The 21,009-nt window shown below is 43.4% G+C and overlaps 1 protein-coding gene across 2 annotated transcripts in view; it reads right to left on the minus strand.

The window, feature by feature from the left end:
- Positions 1 to 20,533, minus strand: part of RIC1 (RIC1 partner of RAB6A GEF complex) — a 128,834-nt gene extending 108,301 nt beyond the window's left edge. For both annotated transcript variants that reach the window (XM_075931611.1, XM_075931610.1), the window contains exons 1-2: positions 19,924 to 20,533; positions 18 to 125 (exon numbers count right to left, since the gene is read on the minus strand). In XM_075931611.1, the coding sequence (XP_075787726.1) occupies positions 18 to 125; positions 19,924 to 20,064 (249 nt within the window). In that variant the 5' untranslated portion in view covers positions 20,065 to 20,533. The remainder of the gene's footprint in view (positions 1 to 17; positions 126 to 19,923) is intronic.
- Positions 20,534 to 21,009: the final 476 nt, after the last annotated feature.

A 21,009-nucleotide genomic window follows, 5' to 3' on the forward strand; every position in this document is an offset into this window, starting at 1 on the left:
ACAAATTCTCTACTTACTGAAACAGCTATCATGGTGCTGTCTGGCCTCCATTCTGCTTGCTTATAAGGTCCAAACTGAGAAGCTGGCTTTGACAGTTCCTTGTAGCTTACAATTAATACACTGGGCTGGGGAAAGAGTAATAAACAGTAGTTACATTTCAAGTCTGAAGGATAAAGAATACTGCTTTTTTTATTGATGGTGGTTTTTGCTACTTTTGTGTTGGTATCACAAACTAAAATCAAGTTATTCTGAGGCTAAAAACAATTTCAGGGAAATCATTACTGTACAGTTGACAAAGAACAGTATACAGCTTTTAAAAGGGATTACATAAAAGTACATGCTAAATCTACTTCACAACTTTTAAAACCAAGCCATTTCCCATAAACATGTGCTACAGACACCAGATCAAGTGTTATTATATAAGACAGATAAGAAATGAAATTATAGGTGGGGCTGGTGCCCAACACTGCTCAATGTGAGACTAGTTTTGGTACTTCTAATTTTGCCAAACCATTTGGGCCAAAACTTTTCTATACCAGGCATCTTCCTCAGGAGGGAAAAAAAATTAAGCCAACATTTCTGAAAAGAAGTCATAGGAAAAATAATCTTTGCCTCTATGCTTCCGTCAGAAGCTTCGAATTTAGCAAGGGGTGACTTCTTGATCAAGAATGTGTTTATCTTCCCCATGAAAATCCACATAAATCTAGCAAAGTTATAAACCTTCCCAAAAAGTTTGCATACTACTACACAGACTAGCTCAGGGGTGAGCAATTAAAAAAAATGGCAGCCTGCAGAGTTAGTCCCTGGAGGGCTGCCACTGCCATCGCTAACCCTGCAGACCGGATCCAGCCCATGGGCTGGAATCTGCCCATCCCTGGACTGGCTAAAACCTTGCCGTTTGATTCCACAAAGTCCTTGAGCAGAACTCTCTCTACAATTGTGGCTCTAGGTTGCAGGCCAAGCTGGGGTGCAGCACTGAAATGGATCAAGAAGCCTGTTTCTCCTGAGTCTTGGAGCTAGAGCAGGAGTCGGCAATCTTTTCAAACCAAAGAACCAAACTACATCAAAATTCAAAACAAGTGGCCAACATAGAGCCAGTATAAGAATGTCCATTTGCGTGACTGAAAACATAAAACTTAGTATTACTAATAATTGATGATTAATAATAGCATAAATGAAACATTGTACTCAAGGATTTTATTTAATGGGACGACTGCTGCTGCATCTTTTCACACATTTCTTTGAAGTTTACATCATTAACTGGTCAAATTCAGCTTCATGTACGCATTCAGGTTGTCTTCTGTCAATCTTGAGAGCAAATTACCTTTGATGTGATTCAAATGAGCCTGTTCACACATATTGGTGGAGCCAAACATTGAAAGTAAGGCCAACCTGACATTCCTACATGGTATTGTATGTAACAGGAAGTTCTTTCCAAGACTGCAGAATCAGATGATCATCATACTCCAATTTCTTCACGTCGGCCCATTTGTGCAGTTTTGCCAATTCTGCACGTTGTCAAACAAGGCATTCTAAATCAGAATTCAACTTGACAAATTTTTCCACCCAGATATCTTACTCCTAGAAATCTGCTATTTCCATTTCCAAATTGCCGACTAAAATGCCTGGAATGACTATCAAATCCAGTTCTTTGTCCACATAAAGCATTCATTGACTCAAATGTAAACAGAGAACGGTGTTTGCAAAAGTCAACAAAATGAGACTGGAATGCCATCAGAAGCTCAGAAACAAACCCAGCAAGCTGCTACAAATCAAGGCTGTTATCTGAATTCTCTCTTACAAATCATGATCAAAAGCTTCAGAGGGATAGCAGAGTTAATCTTTAACTAGAAAAATTAAAAAATAACAAATAGTCTTTAAGACTAAAATAATTAGTCTTTAAGGTGCTACTAAACTATTCATTGTTTAAGTTTTTATACAAATCATAAAACATTCATAATCTTTTAAAATGTGCCAGTCTGCCCATGCTGATATCTTTGATGAAGACGGTCAATTTTGACTCTCATCCAAACACTGCCTGCTGCAGAGTAAGGACTATATTCTCTTGCCCTTGTAGCTTAAGGTTCAACTCATTCAAAAAGACTGGGACTTTTCAGCTGAGAAAAGACCAGTAACATTGACGAGATAGTAAAACTTGACCAACCAGTCACAGTCTGAAAGCTCGGTGTATTTGACACCTTTCATATCCAAAAATGACTTCATCTCATTAATACGGGTGGCAAAACAAGACACAACTTTGCCACAAGATAACTAGTGAACATTGTGCATTAGTAGATCAAGGTATTCGGAATCGACTCCCTCAAGCAGTGACTGAAATTGACACTGACAGGGCTCAGGCAAGAATACAAATGACAATGTGAACAACCAGTCCTATTACGTTTCTGAGTTCAGTTCCACATGATTGTGCACAAACTGCCTCCGGATACACAATGCAATGAAAGTTCAAAAGCAGGTGGTTCAGCTGTTCTGACAAGAGTAAGGCATCCCCAGTGTTTGCTGACCATGCTAGGTGCACTGTCTGTGTACACAGATACAAGATTATCCAACTGTATTTCTCATTTATCAAGTTCATCACAGTTTTACAGATGTCTTCACCCCTTGTTTGACTGTTCACGGTTAATATCTCAATCATCAATTCGTGTACAGAATTTCCACAAATATCATCCCAGAATACACAATTGATTAACACCACTTACGTCAGTTATCTTGTTCAAGGCAAATGAAAAATAAGTAGCTGTACTCAAATTTTGCATTTGTTCCTTATCAATTAAATGGGCTATTTTCACAGCTGTCAAACAATTTTTGCTGATGACATGTCTTGAATTGTCTAAGATTTTTGTACTTGTGAAACTCATCAAATAGTTCCTGACCTATTTTTAGCATGCATCTCTTCACATAATCCCTGTCAGTGAAAGGCTTCCCCTCTCGAATAATGCTGTATGAGTCTGCAAAACTTCTGGAGTTTAAGTTCCCACCTTTTTTAACGATACCAGGTAAACTATTTTGTCCAATGTTCATTTTTCGTTGCAGCTTCTTGCAAGCTTTTTTTCATGCATCACCCTCAGGGTGCAAATGCTGTACTTTTTGTCATGAAATTGGTTTGTTTGTTTGCGAACAGTCTCTCACTGCAAATGAGGCAGTATGGAGATTCAAACCTATTCACAAAAGCATACAGTTCTATCCACTCCCTTTGAAAATTTCAGTACTCTTCATCTCTCCTTCTCTTCACCATTTTTACTGTTAGGGGGTTACAGAGTTCACCATCACATACGATGGAAAAATTTCTTGACCAATCAAGAGGCTGGATGGTTGTTAAAATGAATAGTTAAAGGTGAAATAGACCAAAAAACCATCATGAGAGGAGTAATTGTGTTTTTAAAATTCAGAATTAATTTTTCATTTTAATTTAAAAAGTGGTGTGTATTTTGGGAATGACAAAAGAGCCATATCCGGTTCTGTACTGAGTCATATTTGGCTCTAGAGCCGTAGGCTGCAGACCCCTGAGTTAGAGCATAACTAGAACTTGCTGGGCAATGAGACTAGAACTGATCATGTGAGGAAGACAGGACTGTAACAATGAGACAAAAGCTGGGAAGAGACAATTTAGAGGGCATAGGGCAGAAGGGGTCAAGCTTGGAGTAATGAATAAAACAGTGTACCCATTAGACTAGATCATACTCCTCCTAGTATCTGGAATGAAACTCAAGATTCCTGTGAAATCTACTGACACAGTGTCCCAAATTACCCTCTACTGGTGATCCATAGAGAGGATGACAACCTAACTACCAGTTACTCTACTTGCTCAAATGACAGAGGTCTGAGCAGTGAATCTAAAAGTCCAAACACTCCTGAAGAATCATAGGCATCAACACAACAGCACAGATGGAATTTGTTTATTCCGTTTTATTTTTAATACACAAAGACTATGAAGTCATTGGAATACTGTATATTTATTCATAAGAAGGTTATGAAAACTGGAAATTAACTTAAAAATATTAGTCACAGAATGCACAAATAAAGTTTGACTGTACTGGTTTACAAAATAATTTTGCATAGTAGTACTGCTGCATTTCAACAGGTATGTCCAAAAAGATTAATAGCCAGCAGAGTACAACATTTTATTTGGACAAAATTTGTGGTGTTTCTGGAAATGAAGATACTGTTTTCCTTACTAGAATGGATATTTAGTTCTAAATTAATGGGTAATCAAGTTAGTCTACCTAGACATAGAATTTAATGGAACAGCTACTGTTACAATCCAGTTTCAAGAGCTGAAATCAATAGCATGCCTCCACTGCTGATGAAAGGAGGTGCAAGTTATAGGAAAGAGTTCACAGTACTGGACAGACATGCAAAGATGAAACTCTATACATTATAGGGCAAGCTACATTGTTTTCTGCTGACATCTGAACCAAGCAAGGTGAAGTAGCTAGCACAGCTTCACAACAGAAACTTGAATGGATACTCTGGGGTGTAATACAAATCGTGATATATAAACATTTACACTAATTAGTTTTATAGGTTGCTCAGAAAAAACATGCTGCTTCCCTACTCCATTCTTAGAACAAAGAACAGCCCATGTGATCTCCAAAGCAATCTGTTATAACAAGACCCCAATAAAGAACATAAGAACAGCCATCCTAGGTCAGACCAAAGGTCCATTTAACCCAGTATCTTGTCTTCTGACAGTGGCCAATGCCTGATGCCCAAAAGGAGAATGACAGAACAGGTAATCATCATGTGATGCCTCTCCTGTCATCCATTTCCAGCCTCTGACAAACTGAAGCTAGAGACACCATTCCTACCCATCCTGGCTAATAGCTACTAATGGACCGAACCTCCATGAATTTATCTAGTTCTTTTTTTGAACACTGTTAAAAGTCCCGGTCATCACAACATCCTCTGGCAAGGAGTTCCACAGGGTGAATGTGTGCTGGGTAAAGAAAAACTTCCTTTTGTTTGTTTTAAACCTGCAGTCTATTAATTTCTTTTGGTGACCCCCTAGTTCTTGGGTTATGGGAACAAGTAAATAACTTTTCCTTTTTTACCTCGTCCATCGAGGCATGATTTTATGTACGTTTAGTATATCACCCCTTTAGTCTCCTCTTTTCTCAGCTGAAAAGTCCCAGTCTTTTTAAGGTCTCTGCATATGGCACCCATTCCAAACCCCTAATAATTTTTGTTGCCCTTCTCTAAACCTTTTCCAATGCATATACGTCTCTTTTGAGATGAGGTGACTACCTCACTATGCAGTATTCAAGATGTGGGAATAGTATGGATTTATATAGTGGCAATAAGATATTCTCTGTCTTATTCGCTATCTGTTTTTTAATTATTCCTAACATGGTTTGCTCTTTTGACTGCTGCTGCACATTGAGTGGCTATTTTCAGAGAACTATCCACAGTGACTCCAAGATCTCCGAGTTGATATAGCTAAATTCGTCCCCAACATATTTACTGTATGTATCATCATTATCAACCATGGGCTCAATGCCCTTTGGTGTCCGATGCCTCCCTCACTATTTCCTTCCATCTTTCCCTGTCCAATGAGGAGTGGCTTAGTTTCTGTCGACTAGCTTCACACCAATCTATTATATCATCTACCCATTCTCTGTGGGATCTGCCTCTCCTATTCGAACCATCCACTGTGTCGAATACCAGGGTCTTATCTGCAGAATGAACAATGAGCGAAAAGTTATGCCCGAATAGCTGTAGCTTCCGCTGTATAACCTTCCGCAATAGCTTACTCTTTTGGTTGTATCTTCCTATATAATTCCTTGTTGGTGACCTTCTGCATCCATTCTATTCTCAGGATCTTTCTATAACAACTCTTCTCAAATGCCAATATCCTTCTCTTCGAATCTTTCATCATCACCCATGTCTCACATCCATACAACATGCTGCTGAATACACATTTTCAAGATGCTTAGCTTCATTCCTAAGCTAATTGCTTTGCTTTTCCAGATCTTATCCATTGCCTTCAAACTCACTCTTGCTTTCGCTATTCTAGTCGCTATTTCCTTCTTACAGTCTCTAGATCATACATCATGTTGTTCCCCAGATACATGAACTTCTCTACATTCTCTAGTTCGATCCCATCTGGGATTATTTTTTTCCAGTGTGTATTACTCTACATTTATCAACATTAAATTTCATTTGCCATTTTGTTACCCAATCACTTAGTTTGGTAACATCTTTTTGAAGCTCTTCATTATCTTGAGCAGTTTGGTATCATTTGCAAATTTTGCCACCTCACTGTTTACCCCTTTCTCTAGATCATTTATAAATAGGCTGAATAGGATTGGTCCCAGTACGGATCATTGGGGGACATCACTAGTTACTTCTCTCTCTTCTGAAACTTACCATTTATTCCTACCCTTTATTTCCTTTCTTGTAACCAGTTATCAATCCATGAGCGGATCTTCCCTCTTATTCCATGACAACTTACTTTACTTAAGAACCATTGATGAGGGACCTCTTCCAAGGCTTTCTGGAAATCTAAGTACACTATATCCACTGAATTCCCCTTGTCCACATGCTTGTTGACCCCCTCAAAGAACTGTAGTAGATTAAAAGCTTCAGAGGAGCAGCTGAGTTAGTCTGTAACCGGAAAAACTTAAACAACTGAATAGTCTGGCAACACTTTATAGACTAACAAAACATGTAGATGGTATCATAGTATTTTGTGGGCCACTTCTTCAGATGAATGCAGTTATTAAAGGCAGGGCTGTCCTTAGGATTTATGGTGCCCTATGCGGGATTATTAAACTGGTGCCCCTGTGCCTAGGTTTGTCGAGCAAAAAAAAGAAAAAAAAAAAAAGGAACCCACCAATACATTAAAATCACATTCCTTCCCCAAGACCTCACACATGACTTGCTCCATCCCCACCTCTCATGCCCACCCCTTCTTTCAAGCCTTCTCCCAGCACCTCCTCCTCCAGCCCCCAATACTCTTACTCCCTCCTCTCCCAGCATCACCCTGACATCTCCCACTGACACCTCCCCTCCTGCCCTTTTCCTCATTGTCTCCATTTGCTCCCCCCCGCATTTGTCTCTCTCCTCCACCGTCCCTTGGTGCTTGCCCCTTTATTCTCCTGACCTGCCCCCCTCCCATCAGCACAAGCCCGTTCCTTTCCCACCCCTTTCCCCTATTTTTCCCGCACCCCTCCCTTCCACCTTCCAAGTTTGCAGGGCTGGAGTCTGCAACAATCCAGCCCCAGAAATCCCTGCACTTCCGGCTAGACATGGGTAGGCACCTACAGAGCAGGGTGCAGAGATCTCTCCCATCCCCAACAAGAGGGCGCAGGTGAACAAAGTTCCCTCCATGTACTTTGGGGGGGGAGAGAGGTGGCCCCTGCATTGCCAGCAGGGCTCCTGCTTGCAGGCAGTCTGGCCTGCGGGGAGCCTTCCCACCCCCGCACGCTCGGGGGTGGAGGGAGGGAGCACTGTGCACTGCCTGCTCTTGGGGTGAGTGCAGAAACTCACAGTAGAGCAGCGCAGGAACATGATCCTGCTCAGCCAGAAGGTGCCCAGGCGCAGAGGGAAGAGTGTGTGTGGGGGGGTGCCTGTTCCCCCTCCTTGTGGCAGGGCGCTTGCGGGAGTTTGGAGGCTCCCTCCACCCCCCTCCTCTTCCTCAGCGTCTCCTGCAGAGCCATGGGTGGAGCAAGCACCAGCCGCCGCCTGGGTCCGCCTCCTTGGCCTACGCAATGGGATCCGCACCCGGGGCCCCGCCTCTGCCCAGAGCGCACAGGGCGTGCCGCCCCACTGCCCGGAGCCTGACGCTGGAGGGGAGGCGCCAGGGGGTTGCGCCCCCGGCAGAAGCGGGACAGGACTCAGGAAGGCAGAGAGGCCCAGTTGCTCGCTGTACCCAGCAGCATTCACAACCCCGGCCCAGCTACCATCCCGCCTCTAGCCAGGCTCTGCTCCCCCCACGCCCCACTCAGCGCATCTCCTTCCTCCTCCTTTCCAGATCCACGGCTGTCTGTTTTTAAAAACGGCACCACAACATCACGCCGATGTGGCACGGCCCCCTCTGGCACGCCACGTGTGACCCGGCGCAGCCCCAGCTCCACCAGTCCCGCAGCCCCGGCTCCGGTGCAGCGCGCATGCCTATGCCTCCCGTCCGTCCCAGAAGAGTGGTGCCCTAGAAAGTGTGGTGCCCTATGCAACTGTGTACTCTGCATATGCCTAAAGATAGCCCTGAGTAAACAGGGGATGAGGAGGAAGAAGGAAAAAGGGGAAAAAGGAATAAAAAGTCAATTAGAATGTTCCTGCTACATGAAGCTGATAGAGAAGGGGCAAATTATTCTTAAGTACCTATTGTTTAGTTTTAGTCATTAGGATGTGGAAGGTGGTGTGTTAGCCAGTAATGTCTTTATTCATACCTTTGTGATGGGTCCCAAACTAAATGAAGCTAAGTTCCAAGGCTTCCCTGTGTATTTGGCCTAAAACAACATGGTGACTCAAGATACACAAACCTGGAAATCCCGGACAACCCATCATCTCAAGCATCAGCACACTTACAACAGGATTATCTTCTTATGTTAACTGTCTCCTCAGATCCTATGCTGCCAGCACACCTAGCTATCTTCGAGACACCACCGACTTCCTGAGGAAACCTCAAAACATCAGTAATCTTCCTGAAAACACCATTCTGATCACCATGGACATAGATGCTCTTTACACCAACATTCCACATGAAGACGGATTACAGGCTGTCAAGAACACCACTCCTGATGACACCATTGCACACATGGTTACAGAACTCTGCAACTTTGTCATCACACACAAAACTTTCCAATTTGGAGACAATTTATATCTTCAAGTCAGCAGCACAACCAGAGGCAGCCGCATGGGTCCACAATATGCCAACATCTCTATGACGGACCTTGAACAACCTTTCCTCTGCTCACACCCCCTAGCACCTTTACTCTTCTTAGGCTACATTGATGACATCTTCATCATATGGACCCATAGGAAAGAGACCCTTTAAGAATTTCACAGGGATTTCAACAACTTCCACCCATCATCAACCTCAGCCTGGACCAGCTCACACAAGAGCTCTACTTCCTTGACACTACAGTACAATCACATGACAGACCCTTTTCCAGCTCCTTACACTAGAAACCTACCCACCGTTACACTTACCTTCATGCCTCTAGCTTCCATCCGAGACACATTTCCCAATCTATTGTTTACAATCAAGCCCTAAAATACAACCGGATTTGCTCCCATCTCACAAAAAGAGAAACACCTACAGGATCTATACAGAGCATCTTAAAACTAAAAGATCCACATGGAGAAGTGAAAAACAGATTGACAGAACCAGAAGAATACCCAGACATCAACTACTTCAAAACAGGGCCAGAAAAAAAATAACAGACCACCACTTGTCATCACCTACAGACCACAATTTAAACCCCTCCACCACATTATCAACAATCTACAACATATCCTGGAAAATGACCCCTCATTCTCACAGGCTTTGGGGGACAGGCCAATCCTCGCCTACAGACAACCCCCTGTTCACAAACAAATTATTTCCAGTAACCAGGCAGCATGCACACCTCCATCATAATCATCCAGGAACTGATCCTGCAAATCAACCCCAGTGCCAACTCTGTCCACATATCTATACAAGCGATATCACAGGATCTAACCACATAAACCACCACAATCAGGTTTGTTCAACTGTACATCCACTAATGTGATCTATGCCATCAAATGCAAACGATGCCCCTCTGCCATGTATATTGGCCAAACCGGACAGTTTCTATGGGCAATAATTAATGGACACAAACCAGATGTCTGAAAAGGCAACACACAGAAACCTGTTGAAAAACATTTTAACCTGCCCAGGCACTCATTAATGGATCTCAAAGTCAAGGTGTTGTTTCAAGACAATTCCACAAGTCAAATACACAGGGAAGCCTTGGAACTTAACTTCATTTATAAATTTGGGACCCATCACAAAGGTAGGAATAAAGACATTACCTGGTTAGCACAATACCTTCCACATCCTAATGACATAAAAATCCTAATGAGTACTTAAGAACAATTTGCACCTTCTCTATCAGCTTCATGAACACACTAACTTTTTTTCTAGGAAGGCATGATTTCCCTTTACAGAAACCATGTTGACTTTTCTCCAACAAATTATGTTAATCTATATGTCTGACAATTTTATTCTTTACTATAGTTTCAACTAATTTGCCTGGTACTGACATGAGACTTACCGGTCTATAATTGCCAGGATCACCTTAGAGTCCTTTTTAAATATTGGCATCACATTAGCTATCTTCCAATCATTTAGGAACTATATTAGCAAGCTTGCAAAATCCTACTGAGGTCAACAGAAGTACATGTGTGGTTATCAATATAAAACAATGGCTTATCTAAATACCATGGAACATACTGTTTAAAAGCATTTGCATGTAACAAATGCATGTTAACAGAAAGTTAGTTCGCTCACTCTACGAACAATACGATTCTCCTTTTTGTCAGATGTCCCTTCCCTTTTACTACAATTTGTATTTGTGTTTATTTAAAACTATGCCCTAAAGCCAATACAGAAAGAGCCTACAAATCCTACTGAAACCTCACAGAACTTGCTCCATCAACACCCAACAGCACAAAATGTATAAAGAAACCTATGAACCTTTCATTTCCGCTTATCAAGGTTCAAAAGCGCCACATTAGTATGAATTCAGAAACTGGCTTGATAATGTGTTCTTTTTTCCTAAAATGCAGGAAATTCTAAAGAAAATTGCATCATCCTCAGAAAGATTACTTTATGCTTGAGACATAAGATGGAGTGACAATACTATAGGAAAAATACTACAAAATATTTTTCCCCTTTACACTTTTGCGGTCATAGTGCTGAAAGACCATATAAACAAATCTAGTCATACACAGCTGTATTGAGACACATGGGTTGCAGTTCTCAGAATCAGATGTGTTGATTCACCTTGCTCTTAATTTTGCAACACAGAAAAACAACTCACACTTCCAAGTAAGCTGTGAATCCAATATTCACAATTTGCTGTTGATTACAGAAAGCTTTATAAAAAGTTATCAACACTAGCGCATAATATTACAGACAGTGATTAGATTATGGAGTAAAAGTTGAACATCCATAAATCATGATAAAATGTAAAACTTTCTGTAAGACTTGCAAGCAAATTCCATACCCTTCACACAAATGACTATTGATGCATTATTAATAACAAAGCTACATTGCAAACCAAATCGATATGCTAGCTTTGGAATTCCCAAAAAACTATCCCCAGAGAAGACTGGGGGTTTGATATGACAATATATTTTGTCTCCTAAAGAAATTTATAGTCAAGGCAAGATACAAACCTGACACACTCTATAGAGAGGAGGCTCTACAGACTGGCACTAAAGGCAAACTAGGAATATCTTGAAAAAATGTCTAGTGATGCCACAAACAAAAAAGATTAAACAAATAAATCTATGAGAATATGATGTTTATGGTAACTTGGGTATGCATGTGTGCCACTAAGGATGTTAAGAAGTGGGTAACTAACAGTGTAGTCGATACATTATGTTTTGACTACACAATTAGTCAATAAGGGGCCCCACAGCGGCTCTGCAATTTAAATGTAGCAGGAGCTAGGCACACAGGCAGCCCAGCTCTTACTACATTTATTATGCAGAGCTGCAGAAGGGGTAGGTCCGGGACCTGGCTCAAGCCAGGATTGTTCAGTACTAACTCACTGGGTCCCGGACCTACTTCTGCTGCAGCTCTGCATTTTAAATCAGAGCCTAGTGGTTCTTACTAGATTTAAAATGCAGAGGCGCAGTGGTCTAGGACCCAGCACGAGTTGGGACTGAGCATTCCTGGCTTCCCCTGTTCCCCATCCCGCACTGCAGAGACGGTGCTGGGAGGGGGACCAGTAGTAACTCCTGCTTCCTGCCCACAGTAGTTTTCACATGCATCCACCATACCTGACAAATGTGTCAGCCCCTTTTAGAGCAAGAATAATCTGTTCAAGTGGAAGTGTCTTGAGACAATGGGCTGTCTTAATCCAAGCAGAAAGACCAGCTTATTACTTCTCTGAGGGGAGCTAAAGTTTGGAGGATCCAAGATTAAACTTCAAACAGGAGGGAGGGAGACAGGCATACCTTGATAGCAGGTATAGCTTAATTTAGCTATAGGATCAACCCAAGTTAAAGCAAATTAACTTGGAAGAAGGGGCTCCACAAACTGAAAAGGCAAGCCATGTGTTGCAGAAACACCTGGATAGTCCCCACACACACTAACCCCAGCCCAAGTAATGCTCTGGAGAGGTAAAGAAACTGAGGCAGGTAATTCCATACTGGGCAGTTGGCTTTTTTGTTTGTTTGTTGTTTTATTTGTTTTTAAATACAGATTTGTGCATTTCCTAAGCTACTAAAGAAAGAGTAATAGTATTATTTTATAATCCCAAGCAAAATCAAGGTATATGTTTTAGGGATGTAAGTGGCTAATCGACTAGTCTTGTGCATTTCAAAGTGGAAGCGCCACAGAGTCCCATGCTGGCCCAAGGCTCCATGTGGGCACTTTCCCTTTGAAATGTACAAGAGCCCACACTGACCCCAGGCTCCATGTGGGTGCTTCTGCTCTGAAACGTACAAGAGCCCCAACTGGAGCTCTTGTACATTTCAAAGGCAGAAAGCAGAAGTTCTTATTGACTAATCAAATAGGAGACAGAAATCCCATTGACTATTTGATTAATCAAAATTTTACATACCTAGTATGTTTTAGGGGTGTTATATTAAATGTAATCAGGTAATCAAGTAGCTGATGGAAATTCCATTGACTACTCGATTAGTCAATAAGGTGGGAAACTGCTGAGCCCCGAGAACTAACCCTGCTGCAGCTCTACCTGTTGCTTTTTTCATGTATTTCTATTTTTCATTGTTGATTGCTGTGTTGTTGGTGCTTGGTTATGCTTCCAATGCTTCGTATAGGGGGTATTTCCGACTTACGAACAAATCGAGTTACGAAGAGGTTACGTTCTGAATAGCTGGTTGTAAGTCGGGTAATGGCTGTATTAAGAGTCAGCAGGCTCTTAATACATTTAAAAGGCAGAGGTGTAGCAGGAGGACAGGTGTAAACCTGGAATGAGCTAATTCCCGGCTCAGCCCGGTCCTAGACACTGCGCCTCTGCTTTAAGTGTATGAAGAGCTTCCAGGCTCTTAATACATTTTAAAAGCAGAGGTGCAGCTGGAGGGAACGGAGCAAGCCGGGAATCAGCTGTACTGGCTTGCTCCCTGTCCTCCCCAGCTATGCCTCTGCTTTTTAAATATATTAAGAGCCATGGGAGAAGCGACTAGTCGAGTCACTACTCGACTACTCAAACATGCTTACTGGGTAGTTAACTAGTTGCTTGCATCCCTAGCATGTTTCATAAGTTACACCTATCATGTGGCCTTCTGAATAGTTAACCTGTGGCCACAGAACACGGACACAGGTAGAGTTTTGGGAGAGGGTGTGTTTGAGCTAAAGGGAATTATGAGAGGGTCACCACTGATAGGGACTTGGCTATCAACCCTCAGCTGTCAGAAGGCGGTGCAGGATAGAGGATCTAAACCTCGCAAGTGTGCCTCAAGTCCCCAGTATAAGGGCACTGGCTGGATTCGGTTCAGACTCTGTAGGCTTAAAATACACCGATTCCAGCAGTCTGGGAGAGGTCAAGAGGGAGCATTTGATTGGATCTGTGACAGCCTTTAGCCAGAATAAGGCAGCTTGCATTAATAACTGCACAAAATATGCTATTAAAAATTTAGATCAATTCAAACCCTGATACAACCGTCTTCTAGAACCCTTTGCACTGATGACTAGAATCTTTTCTAAAAAATCCTGGTAATTATATGCTTTTATGTTGAGGTTGTTGCTTTATAACAGAGTTATAAAGACTCTCAAATGTGTTCTCCTATTATTAAGGAAGTCCAATTGGAGAAAGAGGATAAGCATTTTGCCAGGAAGGTCTGATGATAATGGCATATTATAACCTCAGCAATGAACAGAAACATTGGTGAGGAGACTGAACCTACAGCACTGATTCAATACTAGCTAACAGATGCAATATAAAACTTGGTCTTCCTTAAGCTGTATCTTAGAGGCTGTGCTCTCCAGCCCACCACACTGCCTCTCTTGCAAGCTCTCCTCTTAAGGATACCATTCACTGTCAGAAGGGAGTGAGTTTTGATGAAGTGAGTTTTACCCACAAAAGCTTATGCCTATTAGCTTTTAAGGTGACACAGGGACTCCCTATAAGTCTGTATTATCAAAAACAACAAGGAGTCTGTGACCCTCAGAGACTTTTGATCGTAGGCTTAGCTTTGGGAAGAGCAAAGCAACCTAGCATGATGGAGCCAGTTGGAGCCATTGTTATCTTTATTCCTTTGAAACTGTGTACTTGAGAGGCTCTTATCTGTTTCATCATTCCTGCTGATTCTTGAACAATCTCTTTACCTCCTCCTCCAAATTATCCTATGCACTTCACCAGACTGCAATACATAACTGAAAAGGGAAACCACATCACACAGTCAAAAATACATTTTCTCAGTGCATCATATATGCTAAGGATGTTGGTGTGTAGTCATTAACATGATTAACCTGGGCTTATTGGTTAATCTTAACAACTACACGCACTCTCTCCCCCTGCTGCCATGTATGGGGGATGGAGGGGACAGGGAGGGAGGGTGGGCAGGTGGCTCTGCAGGATATGCTCTCCCTGCCGTCTCCCACAGATAGAAAAGCAGCAATGGGGGAGGAAGGGGGAGAGGAACAGGCAGGAGCTGGTACACAGGGAAGCAGCTTTCAAGCTGGCTCCCCATGTGTATTGGCTTGCAAAAGCCATGTACCCCCCAAGTTGCTGCCTCTATCTGAGAGCACCAGCTCCCCCCCCCCCCCCCGAGTAAACGTGTAACCACTAAAAATTCCAGTGGTTACACATTTACACAATATCCATTAGTTAACATATACTACCCATATCCTCAATGATGTCATGAGGCTTTACAAACAGATGGGGATTCATCCACCATTGGGTTGAAATATGGCAGTTAACACCACTCCATGGCTACGTCTACACTGGCATGATTTTCAGGAAATGCTTAAAACGGAACAGTTTTCTGTTATAAGTATTTCCGGGAAAAGCGCGTCTATATTGGCAGGATGCTTTTCCGGAGAAGTGTCCGTGCCAATGTAGATGCGCTTTTCCGCAAAAAAGCCCCGATGGTCATTTTCGCGATCGGGGCTTTTTTGCGGAAAAGAAATCTGTGCTGTCTACACTGGCCCTTTTCCGGAACAGTTTTCCGGAAAAGGACTTTTGCCCGAACGGGAGCAGCATAGTTTTTCCGTAAAGGCACTGATGATTTTACAGTAGATCGTCAGTGCTTTTCCGGAAATTCAAGGGGCCAGTGTAGACAACTGGCAAGTTATTCCAGAAAAGCAGCTGATTTTCCGGAATAAGTGGCCAGTGTGTAGACAGCCCATATGTTTAACAAAAACTGAAGCACACCATATTCAGTTTATCTACAAAGTAGAAGTTCAAATACAATGATTCAGCATGATTTTGTAGATTTTAAAAATACCTAGCAAATTCTAGATGTTATAAAAGTTTCTCCCTTCCCACAACAACAAGCTATTGTAGCTAGCCAATTTGCTCTCCAAAGAGATACTGCTAATTAATAGGATGCTATTCTCTCAGTGCTAAGATTAACCAGCAGTGCTTAAATATAATATTAGTGAAAGAGTTCCTATATAAGTGAGGCCAGAGGCCTATTTAACAACATAAGAACAGACCCAAAGGTCCATCTAGCCCAGTACCCTGTCTACCAACAGTGGCCAACACCAGGTGCCCCAGAGGGAATCAACAGAACAGGTAATCATCAAGCAATCCCTCCCCATCACTCATTCCCAGCTTCTGACCAACAGAAGCTAGGGACACCATTCCGACCCATCCTGGCAAATAGCTATTGATGGATTTATCCTCTGTGAATTTATCCAATTCTTTTTTGAACCCTGTTAAAGTCCTGATCTTCACAACATCCTCTGGCAAAGAATTTCACAAGTTAACTGTGCATTGTGTGAACAAATACTTACTTTTGTTTGTTTTAAATCTGCTATTAATTTCACTTGGTAAGTCTTAGTTCTTGTATCCCACTACTTGTGCACATACAACTCATATTGGCTTTATGGTGAGTCGAGCATGAGCAATTTGGTGGGAGAGTCAGGCTCCTGACATACGATGTTATACCAGCTTCCAAAAGCAGAGAATTTTGAAAAAGATTCCAGGGGGTGCAAAACTCAGATCTGTACCATTTGCACATCAGAATTAAAAGGCTAGTTTGAGGACTTCTGGAAATCAGTAGCAATTTCTACATCTCACTTATCTCTCTGGTAAGTGGAGATTTATCAGAGGATATTTCCTCAATTATGCAGCCAGATAAAACATTCTGCAGCAGTAGCTGTTACACTGTATTTGAAACAAATTATCAACAAAATACATAAAACTGAAGGCTTACAAAAGCAGACAGGTGTGGAGCAAAGGTATTGCCCAAATGGAAAATACATACTATGATCACTGTTAGGTTAATGGTTCAAGTTCAGGCCAGATCTACAGAAATGCCAGCTGCTACCTTCTGAAGACCGTTTGGGAGCCTACAAAAATGACACTGTACTGTAGACCAGAACCCTGCCTAGAAGTGGGAGAATTGCAGAATTCCTTTGCAGGAGAGGTCTCAAGCTGTGTGCTTTTACCTGAGAGAGAGCATTCAGAAACACCAGAAATGAGACAGAATTTGTTTCTGGAGATGAAGTACCCCTTCCATTTCAGGTGTGTCATATCTAAAAGAGTGTTACGAGGAGAAGGGAGAAAAATTGTTCTCCTTGGCCTCTGATGATAGGACAAGAAGCAATGGGCTTAAATTGCAGCAAGGGAGGTTTGGATATTAGGAAAAACTTCCCAACTGTCAGGGTGATTAAACACTGGAATAAATTGCCTAGGGAGGTTGTGGAATCTACATCATTGGAGATATTTAAGAGCAGAATGGAGAGAGATCTATCAGGGATGATCTAAATGGTGCTCGGTACTGCCATGAGAGCAGGGGACTGGACTTGACCTCTGAAAGTCCCTTCCAGTTCTAGTATTCTATGATTCTATGCAGCTGCGATCTAGCAGAATATGGCTGCCCCTTGTATTTGCTATGTCAAGCTCTTTTTAATTAATAGAAAACTGGAATTTTTAAATTTGTCAGTTTTACTGAGTAGTCATTTTAGAGTTGTGGCAGCTGCGGGAGATTTGATAAACTCTCAACTCGGATGCTGGTTTTAAAAAAATCCTTTCAATGAAAACAAAAGTATTAGTCTTTAACATGGAATACATCCTTTGTGCTCATCTAGGAAAATAATGGAAAAGACAACAAGCCAAAATCAAAAGATTTGGAACCAAAAAGCTGTCGTGTTCTAGACTGGTTCTTATTCATTTGAGCTCAGAGGGCGCTTTGGTAAAGTGGACCTAAAATACAAACATCTGTAGAGCTTATTTATACATCTCTCTCATGTCTTCCTATTTCTAATCTTGAAATATGTACAGGTCCCCAAACAGAATGTAAACACTCCACACTCAGAGATGTTTTCCTTAACATCAGCTTTATAAGCACACACTAACAAACAGTGTCACTTTACTTGAAAGTGAGACCTGACTGAGGGCATGTTTACAAAGTTGAACTAGGAATTTAAAATGTTAACATAATGCAGCACAAAACTTAGCCAGACTGAACACCTTTTTGGTTACCATATGCAACTGCAGGATATTCTGCTCCAAAAAAATTGGATATTTTATATTGTTTTGCAGTCACTACTATTGGCAAGGAAACAAAGATCTCATTTCCTCCACATGAATCCAATATATAATTTCAATTTAAATGCTGTCTTCAAAGGGGGAAATGGGAACCCAAAGTATAATTTTTATTTAAATGATACCTACAAAAAGGGGAAATGGTGTAGACTTCATTTTTATGTAAGAAACAGTAAACTTGAGAGGTTCTTTAAAAAATAAAGCTACGTAGAGCTTTATAGGTTAAAAACCAACACCTTCATTCCACCCATAAGTTAATTAACAGGCAATACAGACCACAATGTACTAGAATGACCTGATGAAATCTCACTGGCATCATTTGATGAAGCTATTAAGGACTTTACTATTGTTTAAAACTAATACTCCTTTGAATGCCAGTCTAGTATAATTGCTCCCTATTCTCATTTTGAAAAGTTTATTATAATCTAGATCCATAGTACTGATTTATGAAAATTAAGTTTTATTTAAAGACACAATAAAGACAGTTTAGACTGTAAATCTAAATGGTAGTCTTTAGACAAATTCTTATATTCAGCTTTTTAAAAATAGCATTCCCCTGCAGTGTTTCAAACCCAACACAGCAGTTTTATTTCAGAGAAATAACTAGATGGTGAAATTAACAATAAAGACTTATCTGTGTGGGAAAACAGCCTGGAAGCCACATTAGTATCCTGTGTGCACACTCCTATTCTGCACTAAAAGTGTAGGTTAATCGCCTCTGAAAGTGGTTTAAACCTAAACTGAAAAAAGGCACTGTCTATGAAGAATAAGAGTGTCCACAGGAGAAACTAGGACAGAATGGCTGTTAAATTCACAACCTAGCTATTCCACACTATCTTCCGCATGAATTTTGTGCAGACAAATCTTCTGAGACATCAATTATACAATTTTCATTGCTCAAACTGAGTGAGGTACAGGAAAAACAACAGCACAGCTGGATTTTAGTTTTCAGTTTCAATAATAAGGTGTTAAGTAGTAAACACTTTTAAAGTTACATTTCTATGCTTCTAGATCAGGAGTGGGGAACTTAAGGCCCCGGGACCAGATGTGGCCCCTGGCTTGCCTGAATCCATCCAGAGGCTCAGGGCTCCACTCCCATCATTGAGGAGCCTATGCTAGGGCTCCAGCCAACCCCACCCCCTATTTCACCATGGAGCTGAAACACACAAAATCTACTAGCCTACTGCCCCTTGGCTCTGGTGTGCTAAAGGAATGTGTGTGTGTGTGGGGGGGTATCTTCCTCCTTTTCAGTTGGGGGCCACATCAATGAGGCTTTGTTTGTTTGCTTTGCTTCTCACATCCATGCGGCCCCCTACAGATTTTTCTGTGGGGCAGTGGCTCCCAACCCAAAGAAGTTCCCCACTCCTCTTCTAGATGGTGATTTTTGAATAAGTGTGCACAAATACCCCATGACCAACGTTCCAACATTCAGTCCATTGCAAGACTGGGATCTATTTGATTTTTATTTGACATACATTTCATGACTCCCTCAGATTTCTAATTCTGTGTTCAAAAGCTACAAAGACTTGAAGTAGATTAATGTCTAATTTTTTTTTTGTTGGGGTTGGGGAGCACACTCCCAATAGTCATTGCATACTACTACCACAAATTAATGAATGTTTCAGTGAACACAGCTGCTTGGATCCATTCCCATATGGTATCCATAACTCAACACTACAGCATTATACTGGTGAGCAAAGAAATTAAAAGCCTGCCAGTATTTCCTGCCCAAGATAAGAACATAAGAACTCGCTTATTGGGGGACTTTTCGAGTTTTAGTAACTGCAGCTGTTAACGCAAAGAGCCTAGTTTCAAAGAGCTACACGGCAGCCACTCGCCACAAATAACTCGAAGGATTGTGTAACTGGCCGCACTTACAAGACGGCTCTGCAAATACAGAAGTACACGCATAGGGACCGAGCCCTACAGCTTCACAGCGGTATGTGGGCAGAACGGGGAAGGAATACGCGCTGCCTACAGGTGAAGCTGCACAGAGGGCGGGGGCTGAGCTGGCAAGGCGACACTCACTCACCCGGCTATACCAGATGCTGAGCTGGGACGGTGCCAGCACTGCGAAGAAAGCCCTCTGCGGGTCCGGCTGGATGTGTAGCGGCTGCTCCAGGGTCTCCACAGGGCACCGCAGCCTCTTGGGCCAGCCGCTCAAGAAATACATGGCCGGAGACTCCCCTCTTCCCGCGGGGCGACGAGAGGGCTCCGCACGCACTCGGGCCGGGCCAGCTCCCACCCGGGCGCCGCCGCTCAAACTCCCCGCCCCGTCCTGCTCGGCGAGCCGCGGGGGGAAGGCAGCCGGCGCGCAGCGGGGCACGCGGGCATACTAACGGCGCCTGCCTGCCGCCGGCACTCCGGAGCGCCTCCCGCAGCCGCGCCGGGCAGCTCAAGAGCAGGGGCGGGGGGAGGGACGCGGGGCTGAGGAGGCTCCTGGAAGCCGGAGGTGGCGGGAGGGTTCGGGCCGGTGGCTACTGCGCCGAGCCACGGGCCAGCGGGGTCCGCTGCAGCGGCGGCGCCTGCTCCTGCCTCCGGCCTCCGCGCGCGCCAGTCGCCCCGAGGGCCGCCTCCATGTCGCTCAGCCGCCGCGGGCTCGGGACAGCAGCCACCCCAGCGCCGCGGCCGCTCCGCCCAGGCGCGGGGCGGGGCGGGCGCGCGGATTGGCCCGGCGGCAGAACCCTCCGGAAGTGACGTTGAACGGCAACATTCACGCGGCGCCGGCGGTCGCTCGGCGTCGCCGACTCGAGGAGGCGGGAGTGCGCGCGAGAGAGGGCGACGCAGACGCGCAGGCGCAGAAAGGAGGCCGCTATAGCGCCTTGCCCCCGGCCCAGGATCTCGAGTGCGTCAGGTGCTAGCGCCGCCCTTGCGGCGGCCGTTAACCGAAACCGCGCGGGGCAGAGCGGAGCGTTGCACTGTCCCCGCAGCGACAGTCCGGCTCCCCTGGCAGTGCCCCCCCCCCCCGGCTAAGGCTCCGCTGGCTAGGCTGCGTGTGTGTGAAATGCGCCCATGGGCCGAGTGCCTCAGCGCTCTGGGGGCAGCCACCGCCACCGCCAGCGCCTGGAGACCCCGCAGCTGCACCGGCACCACCCTGCCCCCCACTAGCAATGGGACC

Source organism: Pelodiscus sinensis, chromosome 6, assembly GCF_049634645.1.
Source record: "Pelodiscus sinensis isolate JC-2024 chromosome 6, ASM4963464v1, whole genome shotgun sequence".
Taxonomy (NCBI): domain Eukaryota; kingdom Metazoa; phylum Chordata; order Testudines; family Trionychidae; genus Pelodiscus; species Pelodiscus sinensis.